Here is a 27,145-nt window from a genome sequence, read left to right on the forward strand (position 1 = left end):
AATCTTCAGTATTTTATGAAAAGATAATACGCAATATTATCTCTGGATGATAGATTACATATTTTTTTATACCAATTTCAGGACGTCTGTAGAACAGATTACAGATGACAAGAAAGTGTGGTGTTATGGGCGGAAAATCTGTTATGAACATCAAAATAATTCGTTGTAAAAAAACAAAATGTGTTCCAATTCAGTGCTGACTTTCTTTAGCCAATGGCGATTGTGGATTAGGCCATTTTTCATCGCGCTTTATGTTATACTAATAGTGGTTTTAGTGCCTGTTATTGTGACACGTTCGCTAAACAATGGGTTCTCGCAGCATGAACAAGCCAGTCTCATTGGTGGTGGGTTTGTACTTCTCGCCATACCGATCTCTATTTGGCAAATAACGCAACATATAGTGCACTACAATAAGCCATCTCTTCAGAAACATATTATTAGGTAAGTGTTCTGTACCCCAAAGTAATGACCTTTTTTATATTGTAATCTAATTAAGAACTATATAGGTCACGATGTGCTAAGTACGTCGCAAAGCTTAATACTATTACCAAACTACGAACAGCCTTTTTGTTTTGAATTTCTTTAAAATAGTCACCATAACACTCACTCATGTTTACAAAATATATTTCAGAATATTAGTTTAATTATGATTTTAGATTAAATATTATATACTATAACTGCCTCCGTGGCTACATGGCTACCACACTGGACTGCCACCCCGAGGTCCCGGGTTCGATTCCCGTGCCGGGAGAAATATTGGTATGGCCTACATTTATTTCTCTCATGAGTTTGGGTGTAATTTGTGGCTGTCTATGTGTGTGTCCATGGTACCCGCGATACAGGGTTTCCCTAGTATGGGGCAATGAGTGTGTGATTATTATTATTGTCTCTATAAATGTAAAGTTTTATATAACATGTAGGGTTGTTTGTAAAATACTATTAACCTTGCAGGACTATACTGCCTTTGGAACGAAAAAAGGCTTTTCGTTACGAGGGCAGTATATACCAACATCATAAACAACAACTTTTGTTCCATGGCTTTTAACTCTTAACTTGCGGAAGCTAATTGGCCGTTCATAAGAACCAGAAATAGGTCCATCTCGGATCTGCGACTACTGCAAATTAAGAGTTAATAATTAAAAAAATTTTACTTTCATACAAAAATAAAAATATTTAAATATATCACTCTAAACTGTGCTAATTCTATGCTGCAACAAAAGAAAACTTTCAACTATGCTTTACCAGCAGTTGAGTTGATATTAATATGGTGTAATATATAGTTTACATAGTAGTCTAATCCTAAAATATTAACTTATGGAAACTCCTACTTCTAAAAATGTAAATTATTGAAAAATTAATCATGGGTGACAGGTTTTGTAGGTTAAAGGTCTACCCACACATATCCGGGACGTGGACGGGCCGTGGTCCGTCAGGGGTTAAAAAAAATATTGTTGTGTATATTTCTCATGAACTCGTTTACACATGTCCGTGTCCGGGCCGGGGCCGGGATGGGCCCGCAGTTCATATAAACTAGCAAGCCCCGTCCACGTCCTGGATATGTGTGGATAGTCCTTAAGTGTGCACTGGAGACTTTTAGTACTTTTGGGCAGAAACAAATTGGATCGATACAGGTTTGGTTCAGGGTTGTTTCTTTTATATTAACATAGGTTTTTCTTTTATTACTGGAGTCCCCCTGTGCACTAAATTTCATAGTATTATGAGTTTTACAAATTTTCAAATATTAATACACTGTCAGAGGGTGCAGGTAGGACGCGTGTCAGATCGGGAGTACAGCGGGTGTCGGATCGGGAGTACGGCGGGTGTACGCACGGCGCGTCACGCGTCCGACACGCACCCGTTTTCTGCATGTTTCATTAATGTTTTAAATTTGATACTTTGTAGGGGGGCTCAAATTCTTTTCCGCCTCTGTATGCATTTTTGTGTGAAATTTACAATCTCTTATTACTTAGAAAGGGGGGTTCCGTAATTTCCTGCTGACAGGGTGGTTAAATTCCTTCCCCTAAATTCGACTGCTGGTAATGTACAGTCCTTCCATTTAATTTTGGTAAATTTACTTTGTTTTCTAAAAAGTTATGTAGTCCTATGAGGTTGTCAGTATGTTACAAATAACTCTGTATATTCTGGTACCCAAACTAAGCAGAAGCATTATATTGTACAATACCAGTAAACAATACTGTATTTTTAACTAACCTATCATATCCATGGGTTATCATAGCTGATAACTAGAAGATAAATAAATTGTGATTTTTCAGAATATTGTGGATGGTGCCAATTTACGCTTTGAATGCCTGGATAGGACTAGAGTTTCCAGAACAATCTATCTATGTAGATTCCTTAAGAGAATGCTATGAGGCGTACGTGATTTACAACTTCATGAAGTATTTACTAAACTACCTCAATGATGGGCAGGATCTTGAAGAGGTGTTGGAGACGAAGCCCCAAGTCTACCATATATTTCCTTTATGCTGCTTGACTCCTTGGGAAATGGGCAGGTTCGTAAACAATGTAGAAATGTAATTAATTGTTTTTGTATACAACAAGTCAAGGATGAAGTTTCTAAACGTAAATTAACTGATCTAGATATCTAAATATAAATATTAAATGTAAATAAACATAAACATTAGACAACATCGCAATACGTTGCTCTGATTCCAAAGTAAGTAAAGCACTTGTGTTATGGAAATCTGAAACAACGATGGTACCACAATCACCCAGACATGAGACAATATAGAAAAGTTAGTTGTTCCACATTGTCCCGGCCATGGATCGAACCCGGGACTTCTGACATGGCGACGACACCATGAAAAGCGGTGCGCACGGCACTCAACCACGAAGGTCGCCAGTCAATATCTAGATTCTTAGGTACATAGGGCGCACTATAACTTTCCGGAACTGGCCACTTACATAAACAATATTTAAAAAGTAATTACAACATTTTAAAATGGAACTCTTTGGCTGTAGAATACAGATTGTTTCATCTGACTGTCACTTGTTTTTACATTGTGGCGTCATTTTAGAAATTGGTTGTCTATATTACCATGGATTTAAGTCGAGAAAATTTTCGTAGTATGATTTTCTACGACTTTAAGCGTAATTTAACAGCTCAGCGAAGCTTCGCTCGGCTTCAAACTGCTTTTGGCGATGAAGCACCATGCAAGACGACTAAATAGTCGCCATACCAGCTATAAATTAGCTGGTTTACAGGATTCAATCGCGGCCGTGTGAATCTCACTGACGAATTTCGTGATGGTCGCCCGTCCACAGCTGTGAACAACAAAAACATCGATGCCGTGCGCCGTATGATCAAAACAGACAGGCATGTGACATACCATGAGATTCGGGCATCTTTAGGCATAGGCATGAGTCAAATACAATAAATTATACACAAACATTTGGGTGTGAAAAAGCTGTGCTCTCAGTGGATCCCACACAATTTGACTGAGGCTCAAAAAACGGATCGCGTCGCTAGGTGCAATGCCATGCTTACCACATTCAACGAAGGGGTGTCAATTTTGTTGTGGGACATAGTAACAGGTGACAAAACATGGATTTATAGTTACGATCCCAAAACAAAGCAGCAATCGAGCATATGGGTCTTTCGAGATGAGCCGAAACCAACCAAAGTGGCGCGCGTGCAAAGTGGCTCTAAGCGAATGATTGCTTCTTTTTTTAATAACACTGGACACGTGGGTACTGTTGCTTTGGAGAATCGTTGTACCGTGAAAAGTAATTGGTACACGACCATTCGTTTGCCGGAAGTTATTGACAAACTCCAAAAATAATAAAAAACTAACCGTAAAAATAACCGTAAACGCCGTATCATCTTGCACCACGATAATGCCAGTTATCACACGGCCAGACAGACCAATGAATTTTTGACCTTATGAGCCATCCCGCGTGCAGTCCCGACCTGGCACCTTGTGCCTTTTATTTATTTCCAAAAATTAAGAACCACTTACGCGGTCAACGGTTTTCATCACCTGAAGAGGCTGTCGAAGAGTATGGAAAATTTGTTTCAGAGATTGTCACGGAGGAGTGGCATAAATGTTTTCAAAATTGGTTCATTCGTATGAAAAAGTGCATTAACGCTAACGGAGAATATTTTGAGAAACAATAAATTCATTTCTGACCATTAAAAGTATTTTTTTATTCATTCCGGAAACTTATAGTGCGCCCCGCATAGAATTTTGTTTTTAAATATAATACGACCTATTCTTTGACCAGTCTTAATAATTTTCCTCAAATAAATTATTTCTATGTTGGTTGACTCACCACTTATCGTGAGAATCGTAAAGGAAACGGAATATAAATAATCATTATTAACAGGAAAAAATATTTTTCTCACTTTATAGTTCCATAGATATAATAAATAAATAAATATATGAATAAATGCATAATTTTTTTTAATGTATTTTTTTTATTATTGTATTATTAATTATTTTACTAATGATTGATTACTAACTACATTAGACGCTTTTTACACACATACAATAAATTGTAAATAAAATATTTTTATTGCTAATTTGTAATTAAAACAAAAAAAGAAAAGTTTCATATTTCAATTGAATATCTTTCACCCTTGAAAGATATTCAATTCCCTACAAGATTACAATACAAAATAACAAATGTTACATGCAAACTTACATATAACAAGTAGCAGAAATAAACACATTTTCTCACAATTTTTCTGGACTATTAATTTTTTTTTTTTTTTTCAGAGAATTTGTACACAACTGTAAACACGGAATTCTTCAATACACCCTTGTACGACCCATAACAACAGTCATATCAATGATTTGCGAGCTAGCAGGCATATATGGGGAGAGTGAATTTAAACCTAATACAGCATTCCCATATATGATAGCCATAAATAACTTGTCACAGTTTGTGGCTATGTATTGCTTAGTACTCTTCTACAGAGCGAATAGAGCAGAATTAAAACCAATGCGACCAATTGGAAAATTCCTTTGCATAAAGGCTGTTGTGTTCTTTTCATTTTTGTAAGTATACTTGGACTTGGTGGTTAATTGAATGACAAAATCTAAATAAAAAGTTTAGCTCTTGCAGGTTGTTATGATATAAATGATGATAAAAGTCTACAAATTGTTATTTACAAAGAGCAGCTTCTCGAGCATAGTTTCCAAAAGCTGACCCTACTGCGCAATGGGCGCTGAAGACAAGACAATTTCAAGAGTCAACTGCTTACCTTAGGAACAAAGATTATTTGATTTTAAATTATCTGGTTTTATACTAATATTTTTCTAGAACACGTTCAAAGCAAGATAGCGAAAATTTATTACTCTTAAGTGCCAATTTTTAAAAAAAAAAAATTTTATTTTTATTATTTATAATGAAAAATTTTATTGAACTACTCCTAGAAGTTTCTCCAATTAGATGTCTAGGACTCAGACATCTTATTATAAATAACTTTTATCATCCATTGAACTATAAACAAACTTATTACTGATTTAATTTGTTTGCATAGTTTTAATGTGCTGTTTTATTACAGCCAAGGCGTGATAATCAATTTATTAGTATACTTCGGAGTGATATCCACCATATTTGGCATAAATGAGACTGATAAATTGAAGATTATTTCTTCAAAGCTACAGGTACACTAATTCCATTTTTATACTTAGTTTTTAAAATTATCAATTTTATATATATTTTATTTAGTAGCGTACATAGCTTATAATAACTAAACATACATAAAACGGTGTCACATAAACCTATTATAGATTTTGATGTACACCACTGCTTACCGTTAATTTCATTAATAAACATGCTTATGAGGGTAAGAAGATGCTCCGCTCCCTCCTACCCAACCAACGGCGTTAATCTAATAATAACGTACAGTCAGCATTAAGTTGATGTTTGTTTATTGTGTATGTTAAATAAAGAGTTTATATTGGGAAACGTCATTCCAAGGTTAAACACTGTTCCGATTTTATGTTTCTGTTGAAACGAGCGATTACGCGCGTCACTGCCTCCAGCATTGTTTCATTATCGGCAAATTTGTACAGTTTAGCAATAAAACAGCGGAACGAAATTTATATATAGTTAAGATTTTTTATCCCATTGCCGAAGCAATGGATTGATACTTGGGGTTAAATTCCCGTTTTTTTCTTCTTCTTTCCATAAAGGAAAAGGCAAAGGTTTTACACCATACAGCCAAGTCTTGGTACATTATTAAGTCTTTTGAGCCATGTCTTCGTTTAATTATGTTTCTGTAAATATGGCCGCCATAAAGGGGATAGGCAATTTGAGGCGGGGCGTGCTTGGATTGGCTCGGGATTCCTTAGAACGGGTATTTTAGTTCGAGATTCGTATAATTTCGCGTTTTAATCTTCGATTAATGCACAATAGCACTTTCCTATACCACTTTAAACTAGATTTCACAAAATAATTGAAAGTCAAAATAAAAACGACACTTTTCCCTCCAAAAGGCCCAGGGCGAATCCTTAAATTCCGTTCTTCGTCCGACATCTGTCCAAAACAATTACTGCCAAATAGAGATGGGAAAAACTGTTTATTTATTTGAAACGTTTAAACGTTATACTTTTTAAAAAAGCTTGCTTTTTGTAACGCTTTTTCACTTAAACGCTTTTTAGTTTGAAGCTAACAAAATCTTTTAGAAAACGTTTAAGCGCAGACTTTTATGTTAAAAAAAGCTTGCAACGTTGAGTTGATAGCGAAACGCAAGAGAAGACCACTAAAGGTCTTAAGATAAGTAAGTTTTTTGTAAAAAAAACGAGTTATATTTTAATTTATGACATTACATTATTATATTAACATATTGTTCATTGGCGTTTAAAAGCATTCAAAAACATAATTAAGTTGTTTAACTTTCGTAGTTGTCAACCGTTGAAATGAAAAAACTGCTTATTTTTTTAACGTTAAAACGTACGTTTAAAAAGCGTGCTTGTAAAAGCGCTTTTCATATAAACGCTTTTTAGTATGAAGCTTAAAACGTCGTTTAGAAAAACGTTTAAGCGCATAGACTATGTTTAAAAAAGCTTGCACCGTTATGTTGAATTAATTTGTTTAGAAAACATAGATGGCGCTACTTTAAATCTAGGCACGTTGTAAAAATGAAATTGTTGAGTTGGTACCTACCTATAGAACTGACCAGTGACCAACGCTTACGCTTAAAATGAAGAGCGTGCTTATGCGCTTATTTTAAAAAGCAGATTTTTAAAGTGCTTTTCGTTTAAACGCCCGCCTGTACTGTCAAATAAGTAATACTCGACTAAATTAAAAGACGCATGTTACGAATGAAACTTCATACTTGAAATTCTCTTCTGGTTTGGGCGAGTATTACTTATTTGACAATAATTGTTTCGTTCGGTGAATGAGAGCAGACCCCCAGATTGTTCCTCATGTCGACGTCATGCGACGTGGAGCGTCGTAATAATTCAATAAGGAAAGAGATTTTCTAGACTATACTAAATAAATAAATAAATAGACAGGTGTAACTGTTTTGTAGCGGTAGAGTTCTTGTGAAAGATGCCGTCCGCTAATTAAATTTTTTTTGAGATATCATAAAAAACTATAGCCCAGTTTTTGAATATTGAAATCGTTTAATGATGTAGCTATGCATTGTTAGGGTAAATTCCGATAAGTCGAACACTTTACATATAATGATAACACACACACTCAACATAGCCCCGCACTAGGGAAACCCTGTGTCGCGGGTGCCATGGACACACACATGGACAACCACAAATGAAATCCGAAATCACGAGAGAAATCAATGTAGGCCATAACAAGTATTTCTCCTGGCCCGGGAATCGAATCTGGGACCAGAGGCAGTTTAAAAGAGAATTTTGTGCTCTTTTTCTATTGAAAACGGATATTTGACCATTTTTCACTTAGCCACGTTTTAGTTAGTGAACGGCAGTGTTGCCACCTTACCTATTTCTGCCGCCAAGCAGTAGTGTGCGCGTTGCTGCGTTCCGGTTTTGAAGGATAAGGGTGCTGGTGAAATTATAGGCACGAAAAAGTGCATTCCGTTTTGCATGAAAAATGCAACCGGGATATTTTAAAGTGTTAGTACTTCTAGGCTATGATCGTATAAAATATCTAGCGCTAAATTTTTCAATTGTCTTTCGTAACTGCCTCCGTGGCCGAACGGTTACCATGCCGGACTGCCACCCAGAGGTCCCAGGTACGATTCCCGGGCCGGGAGAAATATTTGTATTGCCCACATTTATTTATCTCGTGAGTTTGGGTGTAATTTGTGGTCTATGTGTGTGCCCATTGCACCTGCGACACAGGGTTTCCCTAGTGCGGGGCTATGTTAAGTGTGTGCGTTATTATTATTTTAATGCGATATTTTCATTATTATGTACACATACCTTAGGCGGTAGCTTGATCATGGGAATAATCACTTCTAATATTATGTACATTTTGATGTTTGACACGGAGCTTAGGAGATTAACCAATTAACTTATTATCCGTAGGACTTTCTCATCTGCATCGAAATGTTCTTGGCAGCGATCGCGCACCACTATAGCTTCTCGTATAAGCCGTTCGTGTCGCCGTCGGACGCGCCATCCTGCCTTGGATCATTCCTTGCCATGTGGGATGTGTCAGATGTCAAGCGAGATATTACTGAGCACCTTGGAGTTGTTGGTATGTTACAAATAAGTGGTAGTGATTACACACAGTCATATATCTAGAAAGACGCCGCAAGTACGTACTTCGCGTGCCCAATATAAGTGAATAAACACTTGGTTGCCGCTGCTACACTTCAGAACGCGCTCTACCGTTATCGTAGATAAACAACAATCGAAAACAACCAACAATCGAAAACGCGAAAAATGCATAATTGTGTCATTATAAACTCAAAAGCACCATGACAGTGGGGAAACGAGTAAACAGGGAAGTTTCCTTCCACGGGCAAGTGATTTTGTAATCAGAAGGTGCATAATTTATTTTGATTTTGTATGAATTTCGAGAAAACAATATGCAACGGAGTGTATGCCTCATGATTTGTAATACGATGCGGCTTTTACTTGGTGCGATAGATTTGTGATCCTTTGTTAATACGCCATGAATATCGAAAGAACGCACTTTTGTATAAAGTTTCGTGGTACGGCCGCTTGTACATTTTTTTTTGCCAAATTTAACATTTAGTGATGTATACATTAGGCAACGCTGTTCTCGATTCTGATCTATTTTGAAAATAAAGGGACGAAAATTATTATGACCTTAGCAATATTATAAAATATTTTTTTTATCTTTTTTGTTATAAGGTTTCGTTTTTTTTTCAGTTTTGGAGTATCTTTTATTAGTAGTATCTGTAATTTCGATAATTTTTGCAGCACGATGCCTCGAATGTCCGGGTTTAGTGAGCACATAATTACATACATCGCCGGATATGTAGTACGAGTAATACAAAATAATATAAAATGCAAAGAATATAACAGTGCGCTGTCTTTACAAAAACCTGGAGTTGGTCATACATATGACTTCGTTGCTTTCAAGGACGAAGGTGGTATAGTTTATCTCACCTAAGATGCTATCCAAATATGCAGAGTAGCAGAGTTAGAAATAATAAACAAATACCAAAAATTTACACGAGGCCGTCATTTAGTAAACCTCTTCTGATTAATAAGATTTTATCATATTTTGTCAGCAGTAACATTTTCATTTGTCTTGCCATTCATCAATTTGATCAATTACCAACAGAAAACCATCAAGTAAAATTAATTAAGGCAGTCGCAAGTTCATATATTGACGTGCGTTTTCATTATTTAAGTTAATCAATAAGATCTTCCATTACAAAAATATGCTATATAATAAGCTCATTTTATTGGAAGGACAATAGTTTGAATATTTGTAGTTGATTAAAAATTAAAGTCTTAATTTTTTCAAGTAATCAAAATTTTTTTAAAAACAATTTTTACTAAATCAATCAATAAATAAAAAAACAATCTTATTCTAGTATTTTTCTACCATATCAGTATTACGACTGACTACTTGTAATCAACAAATTCTTGAACATCGATTAATTGAATTGAATTCCGTTCAATCGATTTAGAGCGGAAGGAGGTTTCCCATCACTAAATAGTTCTATTTAGTGATGTCATAGTGGGTACAAAAAATGAGGCACGCTTGGTTTTCATTCAAATTGCTATACTGGCGGCGTCTATCTATCTACATTTATCTGTAAGTCTGTGTGATTACAGCTGTGAAAGTGTTGCCAACTTAGTACAGACTATGTTCTTTTATAGCAACTTCCATGAAGCTAATGGTTTGGCCTACTGCCTCTCAAGCAGAGGGTCGTCTGTTCGGATCTGGCTTCGCACCTCTGCGTTTCTCGAAATTTACGTGCGAAGTTTATTATGAGATTTTGAAACCTGCACGTTGCAGAAGGTTCACAACCCTCGGAATACGTGTGAAGTCCCCAACCCGCATTGAACCAGCTTGGCAGACTATGGCCTAAACCCTCGTCTGAAAGGAGACCCGTGCCCAGCAGTGGGACGTATAATAAATGGGTTGATGATGATGATGCTATCAACATCTGGGCTAAATTTTACTGTCTCTGTGGGCGAACGGTTACCAGACTGGACTGCCACGCAGAAGTCCCGGGTTCGATTCCCGGATAGGGAGAAATATTTGTACGGCCTACATTTATTTCTCTCGTGAGTTAGTTTCTTAGTTACCCCGTGCATAGTAGTGGGACGTGTATGGATTGATGACAACGGTGAAGTACTAGGTACCTAATTCTTTCAATTTCTGCTACAGGAAGCTCATTCAGCCGTAAACTTAGAGGCAAATCAATGTACCACATGGCTCGAGGCTCCGACGAAAATACGAGATTGGTCAACGAGCCAGCTACTTCCAGTTCAGCACCAAGCCTGAGCGTTGAACCGCCTCCGACCATCGAGATACGACCAACGACTTATGGTTCCGTTGATAGCACCGTGTCAGTTGGATCTACGAATTCGGAAACAGAACCATTAATTATCAACTCGGCAGATCCTAATGTATAACCATGTGATAATATTGATTATATAGGTAATAGAGCTATCGCTTCGCATAATAATTATAAGTATTCAGATCATGTAGGCATATTATGAATACTTTATTTTACGATAATACAGTAGTGTTACGAACTGTATGGAAAGTGATTATGATAAGAATTAGCACACTTATCAGAGTTTACTATATAAATATTGTGTAGGTGTACATTTCCATTACCTATAGTGTAGAAGCTCTTTTCTCAAAGGTTCGTGGAATTACATTTATTTGCCAAATTTTATTGAAATCGGTTACCGGAAAGTGCGCAAAACAGGAATATTTTCTTCGAATTTGAATGGGACCAATACTGTGGTACCCTCTTTGCAACAAAAAAGAATGATCAAAATCGGTTCTCAAACGAATTATCGCGTACATAAAACATCCCCCGTAGCATAGCTGCGCATGGTAGTCGCGACTCGCGCGATAAAATTGCAATAAGCCCTATTGGCTATCTAAATTAGATCTGATTGAGACAGCCAATAGCGCGCGCTTATTTCAATTTTATCGCGCGTGTCGCGACTATCATTCGTAGCCATACTACGGGGGTATATGTGCGTATACAAAAAAAAATTAGTGCCGAATTGAGAACCTGCTGCTTTTTGAAGTCGGTTAATAAAGTAACAGAAAAGAGCTCACTTGGAATTAATATTGAGTGGTTTACATAACCGCATTAAAAAAGGAAAAGACCATTGGTACGGTGAACCCTATTACACCTATCTTCCATTGCAATGGGATTAGTAGATCCCACACACTTGATAGCGTCACACGTCCGCTGAATAATTGTCTACTGCTGAACTATTACAAAGACAAACTGTTGTGTCTAAATAGACGTGTTCTAGATTTAGTGAAAAACAATTATGAATTATTTCTCACCCAGTAATTTTATATTTATCTGTGTTTATTGTAAATTGTGATATTAATTTACATTAGCTTAACGTTGTACTCTTGTTAAGTTTTAGAAATAAATGATAATATATTCTTTCTTAATAAGCGTTTCTTTATGATAGATTGAAATAACTAAAACAGGCTGATTCAAATTTCTATTTTATTATCATGCAATAAGATACAATACTTAAGTTTTACATAATTATTTAGTAATTAATTTAGTACATCACAATCAGTTTCATAAAATATGAGCATTTATAAGTTTCAAATACTTAAGTAGTTAATTGTATTCTAGTTGATAAAAATAGTAATAATATAAATATATGATTATGTGACGTGGCAGACTAAAATTATTGTAATTTATGAACTTGAAAATTAAGCGGAATGTATATCATAATGGTGCTGAATAAAAAATGTTTTTTTTGTCTAAAATTTGAAGATATGTCATTGCATATGTTTATAAAAATTACTTTTCCTTATTTATCTAATCAGAACCTTTACGCTAGCAAACAGTATTATCAAACCTGCTCTTGCTGAAGTTTTCCAATGACGTCAGACCGGCTTTCAAGCTGTTCATTTCTATTTTATTCCATATGGACCCCATAAGAAGGCAATACAAGCTTAAAGCGGTTACCACAAGTTTTGTTACGTCATACAGAACATTATTTGGCCAGAACCCTACAGTACCTAACAGAAACATAAATAGTAAACCTCCTACAGTCAAGTAAAGCGTTTTAGTCTTTGATATGCTCTCGGTAGCCTCTTCGCAAACTTTCATGGCCTCGGCCACAGTTTCGCAAAACTCGTTCTCTCGGCTGTAAGATCTTTGGTGCGGCGTCTTCTGTGATGGTTTTAGCTGCAGTTCCAAGGACACTGCGTTGTGATCGGAGTATGAAAACGGCTGGCCAGGTACACGATTTTGTAAAGGATTTCCGAAGTTCAAAATATTCACCTGAAGGAAATTAAAACCATATATAAAGGCGCTTTTCCACCAGTGAGGCGAAACAAGACGAGGATTGAAATTTGTATAGCAAAATTTCAATCCTCTCATAGCTCATCTTCAGCGGAAATTGTCTGGATTGACGAGGATGGGCGAGGCGAGAGTTGAAATATTTGTTGATGTAATATTGCCCCGTATTGCTGCCTACATAGAGTATTATGTTTTGCAAAGGAAACATGATTTCTCGTGATTGCCCGCACGATCTCGCGCGAGCTAGCAATGGCTATTAGTATCAATCGCGAGATTGTGGGTGCGTACGATTTAAGATTTAAAAAAGATGGCTTTATCTGATTCTTCTTCCGTTAACATTTAATAATATTACTTCATGTTACTTCAGCCGCGTCATTATCGCTAGACCAACTAAACAGCACTGAATCTTTACTATGCCCAACCACAGCGCGAGGTCGCAATTGCCCGCGCGAGCTATAATTGGCAATTTTTGGTGGAAACAGGCTATTTCAATTCTCGTTTCGTCTCGCCTCGCCGGTGAAAAACCATCTTAATTGTGGCAATAAATTAAGCGTGTTAAAATGTTTGACTGCTATTTAGTAACGCCATAAACTGGAATGGATATATTTAAATGGCATTTAACACTTAGACCAAAACGCTGAATTATCACTAGGATTACTTTGTACCTTTCTTTAGAGATACAAGGTATCATACAAGAACATTATTAACTAGCTATATGATAAATAAGTCATAGAGGAAAATACACTGGGTGACTGCAAACCTTGAACATTGTTGTTTAGTATATTACAAGCAAATAGCCTATCCTAAAAAGTAGCAGCTCCTTGAGCTCCAAACGCTCCTTGTGACAGAGAACCTGACTGCTATTGCCATTATACCTATTTCAATTTTAAATATGTGAATTATTCCATCTTTTGTTCTACAAGGTGGAAAAATCAACACTACATGAAGGGAACTTATTTATGCATAAGATAGTTAATTTTATGTAAATGAAATATTTTTTTTAATATAACAGCATTCACAGATATTTTAAACGCTTGCCTGAACCGGGAATCGAACTAACTAAAAAATATAACGATAAAGTCCTTATTATATAAAATCCTTATAATAATGTTAGTTCCCCTTCATGTTTTTTTCCAACCTGTATATATGTTTTTGTTCTTACGATACCCTTCCTACGGTACCCTTCAACTAATATAAAGATTTTGTTGTGAAGTACTTATCAATTCTATATTAAAAAGATAAACAATCAGCATTGACTTACAATTATATGGACGTCGGGTCCGCGCTAAAAAGTGTCCGCACTTGTAAGGCGCTAAAATCGTATACAGAGCGCGACACTCCGCTTTAGTCTTCATTTGTTCTACTGACAGCGCGATACTGCGATGACATTACAATTTAAATTTCGAATAGATTGACTTGGGACATTTTTTTCGTGGTTTTTGTATTAGACCCGTCGTCCATTTATTTGTAAGTCAATGACAATCAGAGATAACAATTCTATTATTACTCTTCATAATTTTTCGACACTTTTGTTCGAATATCACCTGCAATGTAACGGAACAAGATCCGTCAATGTGTGCCTTGATGTGCTCTTTTTTCCACGGTATTATATTTTTCCCAGATATTTCAGAGCGGTTACACATTCCATGGTCAAGTCAAATGTTGACTGGTAAAACTCATACCATGGTAAGAAACCCATATAACAAGTGATAATTGTTTAATGAATAACCACGAAAGTTATAAATTCTAAACAGTAACGAGTATCGAAATGCTATTTTAAACAACTAAACAATTTAATTTCATACCGCTATCCTAGTAAACAATTACACCTACATCTTGATAGTCACGACAAATGCACGTAACACAATAAGTGTGGCTCATTATCAACTTCGAGGTTTTGAATGGCATTGTGGTTGCAGTTTAAATGTGTTAATTGTTTTGTTGCTCGTTTCATGAAAAAATAAATATGTGGTTCAAGTTGCAAATAGAAGCTACCAACTTAAAAAACCCAACGAAAACAATTCATAGCTTTCTAGGTAGTTTTTATTATATGAACAAATCATGCGCCTGGTGGTAAGCGACACGTCTGTCCATAACACTTGCAGTGCCACGCAAGGCTTTAAATCGAAAAGATATGAGGGGCACTGTCACCCTGAGACACAAGGTGACAAGTCGCCTGTAATTGCACCACCCTTACCCTTTAAAACCGGAACGCAGTAACGTTCACATTACTGCTTGGCGGCAGAAATGTGTGCCTTATTCCAGCGTGACCATGGTCGAGTTTTTGAAATTTGACTAGCCAGAAAAAAGTCGCTATTTAGTCAGTTCTAGTCGCAAAAAACTAGATTTAGTCGGTCCGCCGTTTAAAAGTGATAAGGGTGTTTTACTGTACACGCGTGGAATAAGCTTATTCCAGCGGCACCATTTCTCAATATCGAGAACCACAACACCTAGCATAGATCTGATTACACTAAAAAAAGTCGTGATTTAGTCGGTTCTAGTCGTAAAAAATGTAGATTTAGTCGTTACACCGTTGAAGTGTGAAGGTGTCCGAAGTCCAAAGTGTCAAAGTTGATGTGGTCTTGACTGTACAAGTACATTTTATTATAAAATAAATAATTTAGATATAGTTAAGAGTGCACATGTCGCTAACAAATTGCACAACAGTTTGGCGACTTTTAGTATGTAAATTTCTTTTGTACTTATGGGAATTATATTAATTACAAAAAACAACGTGTTACATGTCAAAAATGCATTTGAAGTTGGTGAATTAAAAAAAAAAATCCGTAATAGAAATCTACGCAAAACAGAAAGAAAAGGTACGTGGTCTACGTGACAAAAAGTTTGGGAATCTCTATTCTACACTAGATCAAGTGCAAAGAGCAAATCTACTTTTTAACACTGTAATAAAAAATGTTTTAAACGGGGCTAGACCTTACCTCCCAATTGTCTTTTGTTTTAAACAAAATGTGATCAATCCTTTTCCCTTCCGGCGACAACTTGGTATTTTTACTGTCGGAGTAGCTATTGTTCGCGGTGTCGCAAGTCCCCAACTCTTTCTTTATCGATGGATCGGTTGCTTCGCACTTCATGTCGAATGGATCCATCAGAGAGGATAGCTGAGTTATCATTCTAGAAAACAAGACAATGTCGTGATAAAAAAAAATTAAAGATTTTCATATGTTTAAAACATGACACGGTCTGGCCGAAAGCGCGAATGAATTTTCAATATCGATTTATACCATAAATTAATAGTTTTATGTCAAATGGGAGCAGCCTGTACGGTATTCTATTCATAGGTGACATGGATTATTTTCGAGCAGCCTATATACGCGTGTCTAGCCTTGAAAGATGAACGAAACTTCATGGATAATTTTTGTCATTGCTAATTGTATTACCTTCAAAAGGATATTCCTAATGTTAGTTTGTTACGTTAGATAGATAATTGTTAAGAAAAGTTGCGACACTTGTACAAATCTGAAGATCTGGCTCAATTTTGAAGCGAAGAGTTTTGAAAGTGCATTTTTGGAACCATCAACAACAGCTAACATCCAACACAAGATACAGTGTACGCGCAAATATTGAACGCACCAAGCGTTCCGAATTTACGGCCTTAGTGTGTAAAATAAAATTATATTTAATGCCATTGTAAACACTAAATCAAAATGAATACATATAATATGTTATATTCTTGGACACAATTTTATTCAAATGTAGAGTTATTTGAAGCAACGTTACAATATACGAAAATAATATAGTTGTGACATTGATCCTTATCTGCACTGTATACGTACTACAAATGAAAAGCAATTAAAAATAAGAAAGTATTTTTTTTATGATACCAAGTGACTGAATGGACATGTCGAGCGCCTGGTGTTAAGCGACACGCCCCGTCCATAGCAGTTGCAGTGTCACTCAGAGCTTTAAATCGCAAAGATCTGAGGGCCACTGCCACTGCGCCTGTCACCTTGAGACAATCTTTTTTAAGTTGACAAGTCTCATGGGCCCTTCAAATAGGAACGCAGTAATGCTCACATTACTGTTTGGCGGCAGAAATAGGTAAGGTAAAGTAAATAATGGTGATCCTGCAGTTGGAGGATATTTAAAACGGTAATATTTACCTATAAGACAATTCCCCAGGCGCGGTGTTCAGATCTCCTGCTAGAATGGACATGTCAGCTGAGGGTGTTGTGAGCTTCACGAATTCAGCTGTAGAATACGCCTGCAGCATTCTATGTGCCAGGTAAATGTCGTCTTCATGGTATTCTGCATGAAGCTGAAAATGATATAAAAATATTAATACATCTATATCATCTATACATAATGTAGTCAACAACAGACATTACTGAATATCTCTGGTTTATAATAACTTTTATAGGAAGCGCGTGCAATATCATAAAGAAAACTGACGTATATCCGTTACTTAGAAACTGTTCTTTTTATAACTTTAAAGTTTACAATTAAGAGTCGAAACTGCCTCAGCTGTAATTCAAACTTTTCCCGTACTAATACGGTTCATCTTGCTTGGATCGTGCGGCAGAGACACTGGCTTTATTTCAGAATTTACTTTTTTACAAACGAAATTAAAACCTTTTGACAAAATGTTTATCGTATACTGAACGCATTCTATTTAGTACAATTGATATGAAAAAAATTCTAGGTATATGTAAAGTACGTATTAAATACAGCGGTTTTCTCATTGACTTACAAATAAATGGACGACGGGTCTAATACAAAAACCACGAAAAAAATGTCCCAAGTCAACCTATTTAAACGTAGTGACATGTAAAGGATATGAAAAAGCTAAAACGTTGAATTTAAATTGTAATGTCATCGCAGTACTGTCTAATTTTGCTTGCTTCGCTGTCAGTCGAACAAACGAAGACTAAAGCGTAAATGACGCTCTGTATACGATTTTAACGCCCTATAAGTTCGGACACTTTTTAGCGCGGACCCGACGTCCATATAATTGTAAGTCAATGGGTTTTCTCATAAAATTTCTAAGTACGTTAGTGTTTTTTTTTCTATCTTGAAAATTTTTAGGAATCGTGTTTTCACACCGTATACTGATCGGTGTATATCCTTAATTTTATTATATATTTTTTCCAAAGTGATTGCCGCAACACTTTCACTGATATCCGGAATCAACCAAAGCCATTTGAGGTTGTATCGTGTCTATAATAAAACAAAACAATATACGTAATAAATCTTGCTTTGTCATTCTATTATTGATTGATTGTAATAGTTATGTACATATACATCAATATTTACTAGTAATTAATTTTATTATGTTTTTACTAACTTGGTATTCATATTTTTTTTTCGTTTTACGGTAAAAAAACACAAAAAATACCATTGATCTGACTGGACACGAACCATTGTCTGTGTGCCTAACCGGGGGCTACCGCTGCATAACGACAATATCCTACATAGATATCGTTGTTGTAGGTAATATAAAATAACTACCCAAAGTATTTTGTCTCGCTATATGATATCCTTCCCCCGTTTATTTCCAACCCCACTTTAAACAGACTTTCATCGTTATCAACCCACGTCCATCATACGTTCCGCGTCTAACGGGTCTTCCCTCAGACGAGGGCTTAGGCCATAGTCCGCCACACTGGCCCAATGAAGGCTGGGAACTTCACACGTTTTCCAAGGGTTGTGAACCTTCTTCGACATGCAGGTTCCATCAGGATGTTTTCGTTCACCGAAAAGCTCATGGTAAATTTCAAATTAAACTCAGAGGTGCGAGCACGGATTCGAACCCACTGCCTCTGCTTGAGAGGCGGTAGATCAAACCATTAGGTTACCACGGCTTTTTAGTAATATTTTTTGTAATAAACTTTAAATTATGTTAATTCCCCTTTTATCATAGTTCTCTATGATAGATTACAATATACCGATGTTTTACATATACCTACATAGCAACAATAATATAAGATAAATTTGAAGGCGTCTTACATAGCATATCAACAATTGTATATATTTATATACTATGTCTGTGTAAGTATTATGTTCTTTTCAAGATAACAGTTCTGTAACATCAAAAATTAATATGAAAGATTATATTTTCTCACGTAGAACTCCCACAAGACTCGTTGAATGGCAGAACCTGCAAAGCTTTTAAAATTAATAAGCGAAAAATTTGATACTGGCAAAATCCAAAAAAGGCACCGGTAATAAACAAAAAATGGAAGAATACGTTCATATAATTTGATTTACTAATTTTACGTATATAATAAAAATATTAACAAATATACATTAAAATAGAAACTCGCAAAGATCGCGCGACATAAGTTTCACTATGATCGTATATAAGAGAAAACGGCTACTGTGTCGTGTGGTACACCAATCAAACCCACAGATGATGGTCAAAATATTTATGCAAAACTAGTTCTTGATAAATAAACCGGAGCTATAAAATATTATATCACTTCCAGGAGCAGGATAGTGGAGGTGACATTCAAATCATCTGATACCAAAACAATATTAATGGCACCAAAAACCCACTAATTAATAGAAACAAAGTGCCGATTCCTGTTTGGTCGAAATTACTCAAAATCTCAAAGGTGATTAGAAACCCTCTAATATTAACTCATGTTGTTCACAAACCACTAAAAAATTTTGTTGCATTCTGCCTAGTCCAACTGAAGTCTCAAGACTTATTAGTAATAAAAAAATATATAAGCCAAATGCTTATTTTAACTATATTTATAAAATGTCGAAACAATACGGGTGAATTAAACACTAATCAATAATCACACTGAATGGAATAGTAAAAAAGGGTAGCCTTGAATGTACCCACCCATAGCACACTAATTGTGTTAATAACTGAGATGAGGGAGACCTCAACCATCGAAATAATAACTGTGCAAGTAAAATTGATTTTGCTTTTTATTGCTTCGGTTTTCACGATTGTAGATATTTCATATTTCTATATATCGATATTGATAAATAGATAGGACAATAGGTATGCCCTAAGTAATTTTAAACATAGATTATTTTTCATGCATACACACTGTAAGATTTGTTTCTCGCTATTGTTATCCTTAATTTAATCGAGAACATCCTAAGGTAGTATTTGTCACTAATCAATAAATGAAAGATATTTTTACAATAGATACAGCCTTAACCTCTCTAAATATACGTTTTAATAGTCTTTAATTAGTAATAAATTTTAGTAGCAATTAAGTAGAGCTCCATATGAAAGAGTTCGTCCACAGAACTTCTGTGACAGAAGTACTGCCACCTTACCTATTTCTGCCGCCAACCAGTAATGTGAGCATTACTGCTTTGCGGTTTGGAAGGGTAAGGATGTTGGTGTAATTACAGGCACATGGAACTTGTCAATTTCTGTCTCAGGATGACGGGTGCAGTGGCAGTGACCCTGAGGCTGCTAACAGATTGTTTACATGTTTGCAGTTAATGCGTAAAGCCGTGAAGCCGCTGAAACCTCGGCTGCATGAAGTCGTTTGCATGCAGTTAATGCGTGAAGACGTTATCACTTCATGCAGTCGTGTTTTCGGCTGCATAAATTTGATTACGACAGCACGCATGCACTCAATCTATTGGTAGCCTTTGATCTTTACGATTTAAAGCTGAGTGGCACTGCAACTGTTATGGATAGGCGTGTCGCTTACCACCAGGCGCACGACTTGTTCGTCCTGTCACTTGGTACCATCGAGTATATAACCAGAAGTAGAGACGAAATGTCATTTAGTTTGTTTGAAAACTATTATGCCATATCATTACTGTGACACTGCGCTCCCATTGGTTAGCCCGAGTTCGAAACAAATGATGGGTGTCGTCAACTGTTTCACTTCAAATCGACCAGTTAACTTGAGCTTTGCTATAATGGATTTAAATTGCAAAATTACATATTTACTATTTAATTACCGATGAAATGTGATTCCGTTTGTTTTGTAATTAGATGTTTTGCAGTTTTTCCCACACCACTGAATAGAACAGCACGACATTGTTATCTTTATTACAATAAATACAGAATATTTTTTGGAATACACGGAGACGTACACACAGGTCAGTAGTTGGCCTGTCTATATTTCAGTGCAAACAGGAGTTGATATTTATATGACCTGTATCGCTAATGTGTTACCAGGAATATATGGCCCTTATTTCGTCTCTATTTCTAGTCATATACTCGATGCTTGGTACATAAAAAAAACTTGCTAAGCTCAAGAGGTCCATAACCATTTCCAAATATGTCTTTGTTAACACCAAAAGGTAAACATTTATAATAGGTGTTGTTATACTTACATGAGTACAATAAACATTGATCATTACGTCATTGCATTTAAGTCTGCACAGGCCAACTCCTTTGCCCCCAAACCAGTCCCCATGGTGTATCTTATGAATGTACCCGTTTAATGGCCATTGGTGGAAGAACACGTCGTAAATTAACCATTTGGAAAATACACAAAGGCCTGAACCTAGTACTCCACTGCAAAAGGAAAATAAAATATAATAATCTGCCAGATAATTACAGTCAATTTTTTACCCTTTTAGACCCTTTTGCAACTGTAGCTGGTACCACACAAAGTATCTCTTACCTAGTATCTGTATGTATTAGTTAGTGTTTCAATTTAATTTAATTTTTTTTCATGTTTTTATTTGTTATAATTATTAATACAAAGATTTCGAACACTCAGAAAAAATTCCCTCGATCCGGCCGGATTCGAACCGACGTCTTCTAGCTTACCGTGCCAGACGCTATACCAACTAAGCATGTTTTTATATGTTTTTTTATTTTTTTTTTGTTTGTGTTTTTTTTTGTAATTATTTATTTATGTTTTACGTATGAGTGTTTCGAGTATGTCTTGTTTTGTGATGTCATTTTGTGGTTAACAAAATGTATTTTCTTTCTTTCTTTATTTGCTTTCAATCAGTAATGTTTATGTAGTACAGGGTAAAGAGCACGTCAAGCTTGACACTTAAGATTTAAATCCAACTCTACACCGCTTACGATAACAAACGGTCCAAAGTATGTACAAAGTGTCAATTTTGACGTGAACTTCACTGTACTATGAGAAAATTTTCATACAGAAAATTTTATGTACCTGTACTATGAGAAAAAATGTCGCTGGTTCAAGTTCAGCCAGATTAAAGGATTTTTTTCTTTGAGTTTGTTCAATCTATGTACCAATTATTCTTTCCTATTTATATTACACATTTTGTCCAGTCAGGTAAATCATAATATAATTATTACATGAGGTAGGCAATATCGACTTTTTAGATCGAGAATATGTTATTGATACAAAAGTCGGTGCTAAAACGTATATAGACATATGTATCGAATGCAGCTTAACTAGCACCTATAACGTAATATACGTAATAATGGACATTCTGTAATATTTCCTTAATGACGTATTTAAAGCCATGGTCCAATCCATAGTTTCCCAAAGTGGTCCCTACCGCCGTTCCAATAGACGCTGAAGAGTCCTAGATTGGCGATAAGGGCCCCGGAAGCAATTGGGGGCGTTGATGCAGTCCAGGGGGTGTACCGCATTTCAAGACAAAAAAACCTAAATTATCTACATAAAGTACACTACCTACATATATGTATACATATATTTTTTCCCTTGTGATTTTTTGTGTAAAATTAATATAAAAACACGTATTTTCAATTATTTTTTGTGGTGGTGGGCGTTGAATTTTTTTATCAGGCCTAAGTGGGCGACGAGCCAAAAAGTTTGGGAGCCTATGGCCCAATCCAATGGTTTGTAAGAAGAAGAAGAAGACCCCAGGAAATAAATGACTATCTTGAAATACACAAGAGGTACTGACTCAAAAGTACACAGTCACAACCATAGATATAGGATTATATGTATGGTCACAACTGTTATTATATATATTCCTCCTGCCTACTCAGAGACCTTTTTTTTGAATATTTTTTTGTTAATATTTTAGAAAATATGAGAAAAATATTGAAAAAAATATTTGTTTGGGAAAACTAGATTTTCACTATGTCCTATACGAATATGTAGGACAACGTGACTACATTAAGATGACCTCTAAATAGGACGTATGCATTTTGAATTGTTGTAAGTAATTAACACTCGACTAATTAGCAATTAAGTGCAATGAATACTTGAAAAAAATCTTATTTATTGAAAATATAAACCACAAAATGTCCTTATTACCCTTCCAGTGGTCGCGCGCGCGAGACCGCAGCGACCTTATTTTAGTTGTTTTACAAAGACTATAAACATTAGACTGTTGCGCGACCGTGACAATGTACTTTCTCTTACGGCCGCTTTCTATATTTGATCCTGAATCTAAGATTGTTTTCTATCCAGATTTTATTCGATTCATCGATCGCTGCCGGATTTGTATTTCAATATGTGTATCTCGGCTCTAGCGCCCTTAAAAAAAAAGGATCGCTCCCTCTCTGACGTTTAGCTCCACGCAAACGGAGTAAAAGTTCATTACATGAATTAGTGAATAAAATGGTGGTTATGTTTCTAAAATTTATTTATTTATACATGTGCTTTTGGCAAAAATATAAATTAATTGCAAACTTTCAAATATAAAATATTTAACCGTAAGTACGTCAAGAATGACGTGTTTCGAGGAACAGAAAGGAACGTCTATTGTCCAGAATGGAACGTCTATTGTCAAACGAGCGGGACGGCCTATATAGGCTGGAAAAAAATAAAGGGACGGCGCGCGGCGATGGCGGCGAAATGTTAGTGTCAATTTGTGTTTTATTGATGTTTGTTCGTATTCGTGACGTGATAAATAATCTAAATTATAAAAATACCGTTTTGATTTGACTTTGATAAACGGCATTATTTCATTTAAAACCACTTCAACTGATGTTTTGTTCAGCCTAAATTTGAATGTAAATTCAGCGTTAGTTAAACTTGCCATGAAGTTTATACGCCTATTGTTCAAGATGACAGTCGCTTTCACTTAAAAATAACTTCCATTTTCACACGATTACACAGTACAATCGGTCAAAATTGCAGTATCGATACTATAGATCGAACAATCCGATTTGTCAAAACTATGGATCGGATATTGAAAGCGCACAACTGTCACTACCATACAAGTGTCAATCTAAAAATACCAAATGGATTGAACACCCACAGATGGATTGAAACAAAAGATCGGAATAACGATCCATCGATCGGTTATTGAAATAGTAAAAATAGGATTTGGATTGATTATTCAAGCTCAGATAGCAAATAATGGATTGAGATTAAATATAGAAAGAGGCCGTTAGAGTGGCCCTGTGACTAGGGCCTGCAATTCGGATATCCGTAAATTAGTTTCATTCGAATAATACGTAAACAGTTTTAAAACAACTTTCATTAGGTGTTTTAAAGAGATAAGACCTAATACACATGTATTATTTTATGTTAAAATACAACATATTATATCTATCAAAAACTCTCAGAAAAAAATTTGTAATATTGTATAATGAAATATGTATTAGCTTGCTCGCCTGCATTCGCATCGCGGTCATACCTAATTCGACCCCAGCACCCTGCATGCCATGCAAGCCGGTACTTCGTGCACAGTTTTACAAACCCTTATTTTTTATATCTAGCGAGACGAACAAGTCTCCATAACAGTTGCAGTGGCACTCAGAGCTTTAAATCGCAAAGATTTGAGGCGCACTGCCACTGCGCCCGTCACCTTGAGACATTAGTTGACAAGTCCCATGTGCCTATAATTTCACCAGCACCCTTACCCTTCAAAATCGGAACACAGTAATGCTGATATTACTGCTTGCCGGCAGAAATAAGTAAGGTCCAGTACTTCCCTGGACAAACTCTTTGACAAGGAGCTCAACTACAGTTGCGCAACGAATGTAGATGCACAGAGCAATAAGTATTAGTAACTCCCCTTGAGTAACCCTGCTCGAGGCTCACCTCGATGACGTGAGCCGTCCTGTACGCTTTGTTTGCCGGATCGCGTGCTGAAGATTGAATGAAGGTTGTGCGCGTTGTTAAATATTTTAGAATACGTTCAGCGAGTTTTGTGTACGTATGAAAAGATATTGCTTAATTTATTGAATTTTGAAAGGATGCACACTGATTAACTTAGCTTTGCACAGACGCATGCTTGCATGTGCTCCCACTGATGACATTTAGAAAAAAATTACATATGACACAAGACCTTTGTCTATTGTTTTGAAGAAAAGAAACGGTATTAAAAAAATAGTAAGTTTTGCCACCTTTTGTTACATCAAAAGAATTTGTGGATTTATATGTACTACTCGTAGTACGAATGTAAGTAGGAGGAATAAATCTGTTGACTGAGGATGTAAAGTGTCATGGAACTATTTATTCTAAACAACACTAAAACAATAACACAAATCTGTTTATGATTCGAAGATTGCCAAAATATTACAAAAAAAAATACTAAATTAACCTCAGAGTCACTAACCAGAGCACTCAGGTGGGAACTCCGAAAGTTCTTTTTCCTAAAGTGGTTGCACGGACAATGGCACATCAGACTACACATTTTTGTTCGAAAATCGCCTCGAGGGCAATGGAACAAGATAAGTCAATGTGTAACTTGATGTGCTGGCGTGTGTACCTAGAATTCATCCTGGACCTTCTCTAAAAGTTTTCAGAAGCTAACTGCTGGGTCCACTTTTTCACAATTTATTTTTTAGCACAGTATCAAATACATTAATTTGTTTAAGATTCAAAATAAACAACAATTAAACTATCACTTAATCAGATCGACAGGCAAAATTTGATCAAAAAAAGATTCTTCAATTGTCCTGCCATCAGCTTGACTTCTTCACAACTCATCCTCTTTTAGCCCAAATAGTTTTAACTCACAATTCATAGAAAAAATTGTTTGTGTTTGTTGAAAAAACACAGTTCTAATCAGAATTGCTATATATTGACGTGAAAATAAATTGTTTCTCCAAAATATTAAGTTCCCTCATTTGTGTTGTAAGACTGTGTAATAAGAATAAGGCACAGGCACTAAATAAGACAACTTACAAAATTTTATAACACCATCTAACAATAACATTTTTTTAAGCATTATTATTAACTCTCATAAAGATTTATTAACTCATTAACTGGATTGGAACTAATTTGAAAAAAATCACATATTTTACAGGTCCCATGGTCACAGTTGACAGCCAGTCATGACCATGGGCCCTGTAAAGAACCCAAATCATTGGTTTGTTTCGAGAAAACATGTATGTAAACTTATTTTTAAATTAGATAAAATAGTTTAAATTCAAAATCTAAGTAACTACAAACATTAATTTTAAGAATCTGGCTCATTATTACAAAAGTTATTTCAAGATTTTGTTAGGTGCCCACTGTTATTGGTGTGTGAATAGAATAGCAAAAAAGGACTACTCCAGACATTCTAAAGTAAAAATTATAAATAGGATTGCCATACCTGTAAAAGTAATGAGCATATGGCAGCACATTTTTTAAATTCTCTTTTATGTACAAATAGTCTTTTTCACTCCAAATTTCTTGTAGGCACACAACATTATGGGAGCTGTTCACAAGGTATGTCACAATGGCCTCAATTCGCTCCTTGCGGTTCTTAGAGATCACAGGAATGCCCCTGCAATGACAAAACAGTAGAACTATGCATTCTTTGTTTACTACAATAATACACATTTATAATAATTTGAATAAATAAGAATCTTAATCATTCTTGTGATCGGTTCATTGCTTCTCACGACTTAGTGATTTCACACTTGACTATTTTCAATCTCATATATTAATCAAGATAGAACCGCATCTCTATATTTCGCAAGTTTGAAACTTACCAACAGTTTAGGGTGAATACGTTCAGATTTATATCCATTTCAAATATGTCTTATATTTTTAACACTTCTATTTTTATTCACAAGTTTTTTATAAAGTGAAAATTACTGAATTTAATTCAAATTAAATTGAACAAAGCAAAATTTTCTACAAATTAAATTAAAAACACATCCACTCCTCCAGTCTCCAAACAAAAAGTGACAAATGAAAGTTTTTGTGTTATTGAGAACCTATATTAACATAAAGCAAGATGGAACGATTCAAAAGTTTAGCTTGCTCTCTCTTTCTAATAATTCAACTATTAATACAAACGCCAACTGTCAACGGTAGTGTTTTAAATTTATCTACAGCACTGCGTTCCGCAAACATACAGCCATTATCTTTATCTTTCTCATTATCTAAATCATTTTGTTTATTCAACGTTTTTGTTTGCACTTCACCATTTAATTTTTGAGTAAAAACG

General features: G+C 35.6%; 2 protein-coding genes across 2 annotated transcripts; one reads left to right on the top strand and one right to left on the bottom strand.

Annotated features, from left to right (window-relative positions):
* The first annotated feature begins 140 nt into the window (after positions 1–140).
* LOC113235108 (transmembrane protein 184C) lies at positions 141–11,383 on the top strand. Its single transcript, XM_026470683.1, has 6 exons — positions 141–441; positions 2,274–2,513; positions 4,740–5,021; positions 5,531–5,633; positions 8,484–8,655; positions 10,774–11,383. The coding sequence occupies exons 1-6, from the start codon at positions 179–181 to the stop codon at positions 11,019–11,021; spliced, it is 1,308 nt and encodes a 435-aa protein (XP_026326468.1). The 5' UTR covers positions 141–178; the 3' UTR covers positions 11,022–11,383.
* A 720-nt stretch (positions 11,384–12,103) lies between these two features.
* On the bottom strand, positions 12,104–26,777 carry LOC113235110 (putative neutral sphingomyelinase). Its single transcript, XM_026470684.1, has 6 exons — positions 26,685–26,777; positions 26,303–26,476; positions 21,182–21,365; positions 17,026–17,180; positions 15,844–16,036; positions 12,104–12,886 (listed from the first exon to the last, which is right to left on the bottom strand). The coding sequence occupies exons 1-6, from the start codon at positions 26,720–26,722 to the stop codon at positions 12,437–12,439; spliced, it is 1,194 nt and encodes a 397-aa protein (XP_026326469.1). The 5' UTR covers positions 26,723–26,777; the 3' UTR covers positions 12,104–12,436.
* Between the last annotated feature and the right edge of the window lie 368 nt (positions 26,778–27,145).

This window comes from Hyposmocoma kahamanoa, unplaced genomic scaffold (assembly GCF_003589595.1).
Source record: "Hyposmocoma kahamanoa isolate Upper Pololo Valley unplaced genomic scaffold, ASM358959v1 87, whole genome shotgun sequence".
NCBI lineage: Eukaryota > Metazoa > Arthropoda > Insecta > Lepidoptera > Cosmopterigidae > Hyposmocoma > Hyposmocoma kahamanoa.

What these genes read in the sequence shown, in the direction of transcription:
- LOC113235108 (XM_026470683.1), top strand. Translation starts at nt 179, where the DNA reads ATGTGTTCCAATTCAGTGCTGACTTTCTTTAGCCAATGGCGATTGTGG. An exon ending in TTATTTCTTCAAAGCTACAG is followed by an intron (nt 5,634 to 8,483) that starts GTACACTAATTC and finishes TATTATCCGTAG; the next exon opens with GACTTTCTCATCTGCATCGA. An exon ending in TGAGCACCTTGGAGTTGTTG is followed by an intron (nt 8,656 to 10,773) that starts GTATGTTACAAA and finishes TTTCTGCTACAG; the next exon opens with GAAGCTCATTCAGCCGTAAA.
- LOC113235110 (XM_026470684.1), bottom strand. Translation starts at nt 26,722, where the DNA reads ATGGATATAAATCTGAACGTATTCACCCTAAACTGTTG. An exon ending in TCAATGTTTATTGTACTCAT is followed by an intron (nt 17,181 to 21,181) that starts GTAAGTATAACA and finishes TATCATTTTCAG; the next exon opens with CTTCATGCAGAATACCATGA. An exon ending in CCTGGGGAATTGTCTTATAG is followed by an intron (nt 16,037 to 17,025) that starts GTAAATATTACC and finishes CTTGTTTTCTAG; the next exon opens with AATGATAACTCAGCTATCCT.